The following is a 12281-nucleotide window of genomic DNA, read 5'->3' on the forward strand; positions in this document are numbered from 1 at the left end:
TTTCCAGTAAGGTTGGTAAGATCACAGATAAGAGGCATAACTACTTCTTATGACTTCGTAATTGCAATGAAGAAACCAAAGGATCAAAAACATGATTAAACTGGGAATTAGCAATTTTGCCCAAACTGAGAGAGATTAGAGTTTTAGTCTGCCAGCTACAAGCAATACATTGAGGCTACTTGATATTATTTGGTTTAAAGAAAATCTCAAAAAAGAGCACTTTCAAAAAAGGTATCTCTGTTACCTTTATGCTTGCAAGAATATTCTTAGCATTCTATTCAGGCTCATCTGTCCTGTTGTTGAGAAAGTCCCATAATTCAGTTCTATAGTTCAGTAATTCAGCACATATTGTTTGTTTATTTATGTATTTGTTTTAATTACCAGTCTGGCAATTCAACCTTCTTTGTTAAAATCTTTGTTCCATAATTTTCTGTTGGAATTGGTGGTTCACAATTAGTTTCTGAATCCCTTTGGTAAAAAGAATCCCTAGTAAACATCTTTATGGCATGTATAGCCTAATTTAATAATTTTGGTTTTGGAACTGGCTATATGTATGTAGAAAGAAGAAGGGCCCATGTATTTTGAAATCATTAGAATTAAAAGGCTCTCTACAGCAACGAGCTCCATTTTTTCAATACATTGAAACTTGAGGGCTGCTATCCAACCCACAGGGAAAGTAATTTATAGCTGAAGTAAAATGTTAAGCCCTGTCCTGGGGCTACAATAGATGACTGTCTTCAACTTTTCTTTTGAAATGAGGGTAGAGATACTTAAGTATTTATTTGTGCTGATATGTATTTCTGTGAGTATTCCATTCCAGGTTAAGGTACCCTGGAGAAAATGGTGGAGTAGTGAAAAGACTACAGCCCTCCCCCCTTTTTTTAAATACATAGTCACCTTTCAGGTTTTGGGTTATCCACTTTAAAAGTACAACAGATTTCACACTGCAGTATCTGACCTCTGAAGAATTCCCCTATTCCTTCAGGAGATAATTACACCAGTGTCATTAACAGATCCCTTGCTTTTGCCTGGTATTCCTATGTCCAAATGAGAACAGTTGAAGTGCTGCAAACTGCACGCAGAGCACATGCGCCCATTCACTGTGCTGCTAATTTGGATCTCCCAGTGTCAAAAAAAAAAACCACCACAAAAAAAAAGCAGCCTGGTGTACGAGGCAGCAGTGTGCGCCTTCACAAATTGAGCCTGGCCAGCCAAAGCTATGCTATAGCTGTCAGCCAGGCTCTGAGTGACTGGCTTGGTGCCAGAACTTTACGTAAGGCTGCTGGGGCCAGCACAGGTGCTGACCCCAGCCTCTCCTACCCCACTTGGTTCAATTTACCAAAGCATGTATGCAGGGGCATGCCCTGGGATAATTAGGAGTGGCACAAATACGTGCCGCTGCTATTTGTTGTACAGGAAATGCTCGCCCTGCACGTGCATGCTCATCAGGATGGGACCTTGGTGATGGAGAGAGGAATACTTTTTGGTGAATAAGAGAGTGAAATAGTTCATTCTTAAAGGACTGAAAAAAGGTCAAAATTTAACTGGACAGCTAAAAGGAATCCAAGACTTGCAGAAAGAGAAGGACTTCTGGACAGACAGTAAGGAAGGAACCACTTTCATCTTAATTCAGCATTGTCTTGCACTGACTGAATATCCCAAGATGAACTTACGGAAGTCAGTAGGGCATCTAAGTTAGCAGTTTTCTACTGTGAACTGGTACACTTCCCTTCTGCATCAGTCAGAAGGCATCCACAATAACAGATGAAGAGAGACCTCTCCATGCAATGTATTCATGGAAGTGAGTCAGTTTTGTTGTCTTTATGCAATATAAAATAGTTGTGAACAAAACAGATTTCCTTCAGGGGGCCTTACAGATTTCTTCTGGCAACACTGAACCTTTTCTCTGTGTCTCCTGCCTACAACAGAACTCACACGTTCTGTGGAATGGTGCTTTTCTGGTACCGAGTAAGGAGTGAAGAACCAGGAAAAGCCATTGAGTCATACAGGCTAATTTCCCACAACTCATTTGAAGGGTCTCTGCCCGTCCTGAAGCCTAAGTTGTAGACTTTCAGACTTAAAAAGGAGGCAGGCCAAATTGAAACTAAAACTCTTGTTTCTTTTAAGACATTCCCAAAAGAGACCAGATACACTGAAACTTGTAGTCTGGCTATCATTTTGTGTTTCAAAGAAAATGATGCGGAAGAACAAATATAATTTTATGATAAAAACAAGCAGAGTAAGCAATAGAAATTAGAGTGTGAGGGTAGAATTCTGCACAGAAAAATTGAAATGATCTAAGATAATTATCAGAAAGAATGGTTCTGTTTGCTAGAGGTGGTAAGACAGCCAGGCAGGGTCAGCTAGCTAGTATCCTTTATAGCAAGGGTCAGCAACATACAACCTGCAGGCCTGTTTTGGTTCACAGAGCCATTGGGTCTTGCCCAGTGAGCTACAGGGATTTGCTTTTGCCTCTGCCTAGACTGGGACTGAGCAGTGAGGAGTTTGCACTGGGCCTAAGATCTAGAAACTGCACCCATACACTGCACTGATGCACTTCTGAAGCTACCTGGCCCACACCAGACTATAGATGGGTTGTTGCAGGCTGTGGCTTGAAAAAGGTTGCTGGCCCCAGCTTTATAGTTTGTGCGTGGTTTTGTTCCACACACAAACTGTACCAAGCTGTTTGGGTGTGCTTTTGTTCTTCAGAGGATGATTTGGAAAGAATGTTATATCCACTTGTTTGGATGGATTAGGAATGTGTTAAAGCGAGGTATATTTAACATATGCTGAAAGGGTGATGAATTATGGTAGTTTACAAAATTTAAGTTATTTGTAATCTGAGTTGAACTGAATGTTTGGAATGTTTCAAAGGAATTGAGATTCACAAACAGGTCTTATTTACACTAAAACAAATGAGCAGAAGCTCCAAACCTGTATTCCCAAACTTAAAACTACAACTGTATTTAAAAACAAAGTATTTGAAAGCATTTCCTTCCTCCTTATCTGCCAAGTCCTGAATTCACGAGAGGGGGTGGGTTTTTTTGGTGATTGAGAGGTTGGCCATGAACTAGGGGCAATCTCAGGATTGGCAGATATATAAAGGTGAAAGGCTGAAATCTAAAACTTTTCCCATGTTCCAAGACAAGTGATGGATATGAAAACAAAATAAAGCTGACTAGATATCCAAGAATAACCCAGCAGAGCTTGGATTCTGGAACTTTGAATGGGATACTTTTTACAAAGTATAACCACAAAAATTAATGTCATACCACCCATCTTGGACACCTATTTTATGTAGTTATCTTACGATATTTTTCTATAGTGTCTTTCTTTTCTTTCTAAATGGCTGACTTTTACTTTTCAAACCAGGTTTCATACATTCCAACTTATTTCTAAATCTGGGTTTTGTGCATATTTTTAAGAAGGTATACACTGATTTTAGATTAATTGTTTATACTGAAAGAGTCTAGAAGAATACCTAGAAATTCTGCTCATCATCTTTTATTACTCATTTTTCTTCTGTGTTTTCTCTCCAATGATTTTAGTGAAGTTCCCTCCTAACATAGTAAATATCCATGTGAAACATCCCCCTGAAGCCTCAGTACAGATCCATCAAGTGTCAAGGATTGATAGCACATCAACAGGACAGAAAGTAAAAGTATCCCAGCCGGGACATCCCCAGGTCCCTTATCAAGGTCTTCCATACCAGAAGACCCAGAAAGGACATATTTCTTACTCAAGTCAGCAACCCATTCCTCACGTGTTTCCTGCTTCTGCTAAAACTCAGCTTGGGCGCTGCTTCCAGGAGACTATTGGAACACAGGTAAAAATATTTGCAAATATTTCTGAGACAGAGAGCTTTAATCAATTTTATTAAGCACTGAAAAATGCTTTAATAATCACAGTAGAAGGAGCACAACATTTCTTTTGTCTAATTGAATTTTTGCCTCAGTAGTCTATTCTTTTGCAAAATAGAACTCTTACCTAGCTCCTGCTCTTCCAAGCTATCTCCTTTACCTTCTGTGGATATACTGCTTTCAGATGACATTTTCATAGGAATATCCTCCTCTCCTTATTGGTTGCTTTTCAAAGGAAAAAAACAAGTTCCTTTATCTCCATGTGCTTCTCTTCTCATCAGAGAATTACTGCTTTATCAGGCTAGCGGGGTGTCTTCTGCAATTCATCATTTCTTCTGCATTAAAAACTTTTCCAAAGCAGTAGTAGATTTGTTTCCTGTACCTATGCTCTTCAAGTAACTTCCTCTTGATTTTTTTTGTCTAGTCTGCATTGGGCACAGGTATTTTACAGTATTATAAACCAATATTTTTCGGCTGGTATGTTGAGACTCCTGGGTGGGGGCTGGGGAGTCATGAAACATACTTATGGGGGCCACAGGTATTTAAAATGAATTAAACAGTCCAGCACAGAGAAAATCTAATACCCTTCCACTATTATTCTTTAAGGTCAGGTATGTTCTCTCAAGCTCTGGAAACATGCACAAATAGATTATATGGCATTGTTGCTGTTGTTTCTGATGCAGTTTTTAAATAATAAATGTACATAGTTAATAGTAAGTATGATGAGGTCATGACAATATTTGGCTTTCACTTAAAAACAAAGGTTGAGAGCAACATGGGTATGTTACCTAATGCTACCTAATAACATCCTGTTGTCAGCTGTATATAACTTCACCAAATTTCTGTTTTGGGGGCTGAACTTTTTCAGGCTGGATGTCCACCTCAAGCCAAATTTTGGGAAATGTTTGAACAAAAATGTCTCAGCTGATTTAAAGAAATAGGTCAGGGAAAGATGCAACTTTAATCCAGGCAACAATCTTAAACCTGTTTCACTGACAAGTGGTATCACTTTATTCTTATTGATATGCCCTTTATTCCCCACCACCTATACCTGTAGTCCAACAAGCAGTAGGTGACTGCTTTCCTGTGCTTAGTGCTTGGCTTGTTGGGTGCAGTGTGATATCAAGAATTAGGTCATTGCAAACAGGACTATAAGATCTAATGATATCACAGGCATATTGGTAAGAAAGTTTCAAGATCAAGAGAAAATTTGCTTACATTGGTGACATTAGTGTGATGTTGTCTCACTGGCAAAATATTTGTGGGATTACTTGCAGTATATGCATCCTGTATCACTCCAGGTCTCAGACAGAAGTATGTGTGTTTACATTTAGCAGACTTTCAGACTTTCATGAATGTTATTGTAAGCAAATAAATGTGATTATGTTCAGGCTGGAGTCATTGTAGTGAATTCTTCCCTAAGAAAAATGGCTGATAAAGGGACAGGTCACAGGTTTTTTTCTTGCTTTTGGGCAAATGAGGTTAGAAAAATATTTGCCAGATAAATGTGTATCAATAGACTCAGTCTGCTTAGTTCTACTGCCTGCTGAATAATTTAAAATTTAGCCTAGAAGAAAGTATGTGGACTAAATTCATCTTATTTATCCATTGTCATGATTTATAGTGTAGGAAGATCTACCCTAATATTTTGGTAGTTGACTTCTCTGTTAACATGGTTTATTACTGCCTGCTAGAAATGTAATAGGATTAGTGCAGACCTAAAGCACAGGCAATACTTCCCAATCAGTTTGCAAAACATAGTTTTTATACGGAATGCTGTTTGCTTTGGGATACATGTTTTGTGTAAGGTGGACTGCATGATTAATTCTAATGTTAACATTTTCTCACTAAAACTTTAATTTAGCATCCTTCCCTATTTTACAAGTTAAGTTATATAGCCATGTAGTTAAAGTGAAGTCAGGCAGGCATAGTAGGGCTGTGCGAAGCTTCAGGTGGTGATTTGATTTGACTTGGCCTGATTTGGTGGCTGAATCTCCAAATCTGAATCAAATCAAGGACCAGTTTAAGGGTCCGAATTGATTCAAAGCTCTCCAAATCTTTGGAAAAGATTTGGAGAGCTTTGATAATTTGAACAGTCCCCAGTAGCTGCAGCAGGGAGCTGCAGCCACTCCAAGCTGGTAAGTACTAGGGGCAGGGGAGGGAGGACTGGGGGAGGGGGAAAGGGATCATGGGGAGACCCCTGACAGCCTCTCCAAGCCCCCTCGATACCTGCCCACTCCCCAGCCCCCCCATGGCTGCCCCCACCCACCCCAGCTCGGTACTTCTAAAAAAGGGCCATGGTGCTCACCGGGTGCTGCCGGGCAGGTGGCGATCCCCACTGCCCCCTACTGCCCCACATTGCACGGAGGGCTGTGCATGAGCCCCCTCGATTCCCTCCCCGCTCTCCCGGGCCCCCCATGGCTGACCCGCCTGCTGGGGCTCTGGCGGGTCTTTAAGGAAAACAAAAGCTGAGAAAAGACCTGGGACTCTCCGCTCCTGGTGCAGGCTTGGGGCTTTGGGGGGCTCATGCAGTGTCCCCACATGGTGCATGGCAGCAGGGATCGGTCGCCACCAGCAGGACCGGTGAGTCCCAGGGTTTCTTCAGGTTTTTTTTTTTCTTAAAGGGCCAGAGCTGGCTCATTCAGGGCACCCATGAGGGGGCAGGAGGGAGGTTCGGGGGCTCGTGCAGAGCCCCCCCATGCAGTGTGGGGCAGTACCTTCATAGTGTTCCCTCATGACAGAGAGCCCCAGGAGACATTATACCTCCCATTTCCAGTGTGCTTGTCAGTGTTCGTTCTGCCACAATGTGTTTCTGTGTTGCCCCTTAATTATGGGCAGTACTTCCCAATTTAGACCATTGTATGTTACCATGTACTTCTTTTAGCACCAGTCTTGCGATGGAGAACTCATACTCTCACATATTCTCTTTAGGGACCCATTTTTCTTTAATTTATTGCTGGAGTTGGAGAGCCCTACTTTCACAGGACCATAGAATCATAGAATCATAGAAGTAGGGTGGGAAGGGACCTTGTAGATCTTCAAGTCCGACCCCCGGCCTGGGCGGGAGAAAAGACTGGACTCAAATGAGTCCAGCCAGGTAGGCATCAAGCCTCTTCTTAAAGATCCCCAGGGTAGGAGCCAGCACCACTTCCCATGGAAGTTGGTTCCAGATCCTAACCGCCCTAACTGTGAAGTAGTTCTTGCGGATGTCTAATCTAAATCTACTCTCTAATAATTTGTGTCCATTGTTCCTTGTCATGCCAGGGGGCACTAGGGAAAACAGTGTCTCCCCTAAACCCTTCTGGTCCCCCCTAGTGAGTTTATAGACAGTCACCAGGTCCCCCCTCAGCCTTCTCTTGTGAAGGCCGAACAGGTTTGGGTCCCACAGTCTTTCATTGTAGGGTCTCCCCTGTTGTCCCCGGATCATGTGGGTGGCCCTCCTCTGGACCCTTTCAATGTTGTCCACATCCCTCCTGAAATGGGGCGCACAGAACTGGACGCCGTACTTCAGCTGTGGCCTGACCAGCGTCACATAGAGGGGGAGGATCACCTCCCTGGCTCTACTTGAGATGCATCTGTGGATGCACAACAAGGTCCGGTTAGCCCTGCCAACTGTGACCTCACATTGTTGGCCCATGTTCATCTTGGAGTCAATAATGACTCCAAGATCCTTTTCTGCCTCCGTGCTCTCAAGAAGGGAGTTTCCCATTCTATAAGTGTGCTGCTGGTTTCTACTGCCCAAGTGCAGCACCCTGCACTTGTCAGTATTGAAACTCATTCTGTTTATGTCAGCCCACTCCTGTAACCTATCCAGATCTTGCTGCAATCTTTCCCTCCCTACTAGCGTGTTCACCTCACCCCAAATTTTGGTATCATCAGTGAATTTAAACAGGTTGCATTTCACCCCGTCGTCCAAATCGCTGATAAAGAAATTGAACAGCGCAGGCCCAAGGACCAAGCCCTGGGGGATTCCGTTGCCTATTTCCCTGCACGTTGAATATGACCTGTCCACCCATCCACCACCATCCTCTGAGTACGACCCTTCAGCCAATCTGCCATCCATCTGACTGTGTAGGCATCAATGCCACAGTTGCCTAGTTTTTTAATGAGGATGGGGTGGGAGATGGTGTCAAAGGCCTTGCTGAAGTCTAGAAAGACTACATCCACAGCGACACCTGCATCCATTGCCTTTGTGACCTGATCATAAAAGGCAATCAGGTTGGACATAGTTAGAACTTGGCCATAAATATAGATTTAAGTGACAATTTTAAGCATCCAGTTTTCAAATGTCAATGTGCTTTTCCTACAGTTAGGCATGTTCTGTAGCTCTGTGTTTTAGAAAAAGCAGTGCTGAAGAAGCTGCTTCAATTCTACTATAAAATAAGCAAAGATTTAAAGGGTTTTTTTTCTCAGTTAAGGCTCTAATTTAAAAGGATTTATGTATTTGCTATTTATTTTGTATTTGCTTTATTAAATAGAGTAGCTTCTCTGTATGTCTATGCAGGCTACTAAAAAGAGCTTTCCTTATTAACAGCAATATGCTGTGAGTCTCTAGTTAAGATGTGTGAGTTTATTGTGTATTCTGATAATGCCATGTTTACTTGATTAGAATATGAGGTTTTACCCTCAATTTAATTTGGGGAAAAGAGCCCCTCCCATTATAGTGTAGTATGAGGCGGCAGGGGGCAGGCAGCCATCTGCTGCCTCTGCACTCCCTCCACTTCCCCCAACAGCCCCGATTCTCCATCCCCGTGCTGTTTTTCTACCTCTGCTGTACTTCTCTGCTGCTGCTACAGGGCTGGGCTGAAGCCATGCTTTGTGCCTTAGGTGGCAGCAGGGATGGAACCTGCCAACATGGAGCAAAGGTAAGGGTGTGGGGGAGAGACTTTGCGGGGGCAGGAGGAAGGAGGGTTGTGGGGACAGGGAAACAGATGCAGGGGACAGAAACAGTGTGGAGCGGGGAAGATGAGGGGAGGGGGGGAGGGGGGTCAGGGATCTGGCACAACGTGGGGTAAGTGGAAGGAGGACACGCAGCAGGGGACAAACTGCCTCTCTCACTGCCTGCCCCTCCACCTCCACACTGCCTGCCTCGTACTACCTACCCTGCTACTGCCTGACCCCATTGCTCCTTTCACTGCTTTTCTCCTTACTGCCTCCCACTGCCTGCCTACTGTCTGTCCCCCACTGCCTGCCCAATTACTGCCCACTATCACCTGCCCTACCGCATGCCCCCACCTACTGACTCCACCAACGTCTGTCCCCCTACTGCCTTCCCCTTTACTACCCCATCATCACCTCTCCCCCCACCACCTGCAGTAGTGGGTGAGGGGGACAAATATAAGATGATACTCCAATACTTAGATTCCATACGTGGAAAATCATAATAAATTTATAAATTTTACTTGTATAGAATCTAATTATTGGGGGGGGTCATCTTAAACTCAGAGCCATCTTGTATTCAAGTAAATATGATATCTCTACTCTTACTTCTCCTAATACTTGGCCGTGTTTATGTATTTGCTTGCATGGTTGATTTATATATTTGGCTTTAATATGCAAAACATCTCTTATTAATTATGCTGGGTCAGAGGTGATTTTACTGCCTGGAAAGGAGACTAAAGTAATCATGCGTGTGTGGTCCTTTCTAAGTTAATCAACTTAGTTAATCCTGTATAGGACTTTGCTTGTTGTTCTTCTAGCCTGTGCTTTTTTAATTAGTGAAAAAGTGTTCTATTGATCTCATTTCTAGGTTTGTAATTTATAACTAAAGTCTATAGCTAGGGATACTTAAAGTGCACCAAGGTGAAGGAAAAATTGTAGGCCGCTCACAGTGCCTAATGCCATTTTTGTAGTCTTTTCATGGTGACCACCCCTCCTGCTGCCACTGATTAGCTGAGGGGCCTCGGTGGCCCCACCCCATGGTGCTGATTGACTGAGAGGGCTGCCTTTTGTGCAGCTCTCCTCTCACCACTGTTTGGTGGGGAGGGAGCAGGGCTACATGAGTCAGTCCTCTTGGCCAGTCAGTGGCAGAGGGAACAGCCAGCATTTGGCTGCTCCCCTTTGTGCCAACGGCTGCCCCACCCCTGGCAGTCTGTGAGGCCAGGCCACAGCAGCCACTGGCTCCTACTGGGGAGCTAGCATTTTATTTTTAGTAAGTTGTTTTTTCTGGTGATTCTGCCCAAAATCACAGAAACCGCCATTTTTCATGGTGTTAGCGGAAACAGTCATTTTTCATGGTTTCTGTGAAAATTGCAAAACTACCATTTGAATGGATCCTTATCTATCGTTATGCAATTTTATATACACATACAGCCTTAATGCTGGCAACTCCTACCTTTAATATTCTTTCAGTGGATTTTAGAAAAAAATACCTTTATTGACTTCCTTCCTTCCCATCTCCTCCAAACTTTTTCCCATTCTCCCCTCTTTCCTCTTTGAACATACATAACTCATCTTCCAGTTAATAGGCCCAGCAATTCTTGTCTCTGTTCTTTTTTAACATTATTTCCATTATTATTTTTCCTCTCTCAGCACATTCCTCTATACAATTTGCTAATTGCCATTCATGGATACTAGTCAGAAGAAGCAGTCTTCTTTAGGTCTAAGATGGCTGCTGTTGCCAAATCCTAAGAATTCAGATCTCACCCAAATACATTTTGCACATCTGACCATTGACAAGATCCAACTTAGCGAGGAGGCAGCACTCTTTGAAGTAAAAGCCACAGCAAACAGCTGAGTGGTGGCAACTCACTGCAAATTAAGCAGGCTGCAAACCTCAGAATAAGAATGATCTAGGTTCTGCTGTGTGTGTGTGTGTGTGTGTGTGTGTGTGTGTGAGAGAGAGAGAGAGAGAGAGAGAGAGAGAGAGGGAGAGAGTGTTTGTATAGTGCTCTGAACATTGTGGCGAAAGGGAAAACTGGAAAGCACCTCTGGAAACAAGTTTCATAGCTTTGTATTATAATTTCTAAAGACTTTTGTGTGAAGAAAGAGGATATATTTTTGTGTGCTCTTGTTTTCTCCAAATCGGTTCATTCATCCCCACTGCCTTTATTTCATTCAGAATGGAACTCCAATTCAGTATTTTTTCTGGGAGATATAATATTCTCTTTTGAGTAATTGCCCACATGTGCATTTGCGCTATGCGTGCATGCACCTTAAGCATGCAGTTTACGTCTTTTTGCATCATCATTATAAGGGTACACCATTGCCCTGTCCCTCTTCCCACTTCACACTAAGGGAATTAAGCATGGCTGCGCACAGAGCCATCCCTAGGGTACGACAAATTGGGGCAACCACTCTGGACCCTGTGCTTTGGTGGGGGCCCCCTGGAGCCAGGCAGAGTGGCTGCAGCTGGTGGTTCAGCCCCGCACCGCGGAAGAAGCACGGAGATGCTCCCACTGTTGCAGGGGTACCATGGCTCCTTTCAGAGTTAAGCCCCCCCCCCCCCCAGTGTCACCTCTGGATGGAAACTTCCTTGATATCCCTTAACTGCCTTGATAAGAGGCAGAACACTCTTGTCATACTTTGTGCCTATGATTCACAAATCTATTATAATTTCTTCTTCTACTTAAAGAGTGAGAGAGAGAAAATATATATTTTTAGCAGCTGTCACCTTTTGCTGGGATTCATATACCTGTGGGCGTTCTACCCTGACTTCAGATTTTACTGTGCCATGCAGTGCTGTTACCTTTGAGGTTGACATCCCCTCTCTGGCTGTCTTCTACACCACCTCCCCTTTGGGGAGGGAGAAAGGAGCCTTTTTTCTACAGTCCCCTCCTGAAGGGGCCAAAGCCCCGCCAACCCCCCACAGGGCCTAGAGCCCCCTCCCCCCCACATGGCCCCAGACCTCCTGTATGGCCCACAGCTCACCCACAGCAGCAGCAGCCATCAGGGCACCTGGGCCTCCTGGTACAGTCCCCCCCCCATGCCGCGCAGCTTGGCCCTGGCCACCTGGCACCTGGTGCTGCCTCTGCACATCATGTGGGTGTGGCCTGGCTCTGCTCGGTGTGGTGCCATGTGGGGTCTTGCACCTTTGGGCAGCACCAGGCCACTCAGGCTGTCACCTGGGGCCCCGTACCACTCATGGGGACTGCCTGTTGCACTGAGCTGGGTCCTGCATATGTGGAACCAGCCTGGCCTGATGGCACGTGGGACTGTGCACACAAGATCCAACCCAGTGTGACAGGAGGTCCACACGTGGGGCCCTGGGTGACAGTCTGAGTGGCCCAGAGTTATCTGGAGGCTCACAGTGCCGCACTGCACCAGAGTGGGCCCGTGTGATATGGCACAAGCAATACCAAGTACCAGGCTGGGGCCAAGCCACGTTGCCTTATGCTGTGCAGCGGGGGCTGTGCCACGAGACCCCGAGTGCACCACCTGTGGGCCATAATGGGAGGCTTTGGTTGTGCAGGGGGCATGTGG

The 12281-nt window shown here is 44.4% G+C and overlaps 1 protein-coding gene across 12 annotated transcripts in view; it reads left to right on the forward strand.

Moving 5' to 3' along the window:
• The window catches only part of LTBP1 (latent transforming growth factor beta binding protein 1), a 357999-nt gene that overhangs the window by 163561 nt on the left and 182157 nt on the right, over nt 1-12281 (forward strand). For all 12 annotated transcript variants that reach the window (XM_090045635.1, XM_090045667.1, XM_090045616.1 and 9 more), the window contains one exon: nt 3549-3826. In XM_090045635.1, the coding sequence (XP_089901761.1) occupies nt 3549-3826 (278 nt within the window). The remainder of the gene's footprint in view (nt 1-3548; nt 3827-12281) is intronic.

The sequence above is a fragment of the Crocodylus siamensis genome, chromosome 1 (assembly GCF_052110815.1).
Source record: "Crocodylus siamensis isolate JL-2025a chromosome 1, ASM5211081v1, whole genome shotgun sequence".
NCBI lineage: Eukaryota > Metazoa > Chordata > Crocodylia > Crocodylidae > Crocodylus > Crocodylus siamensis.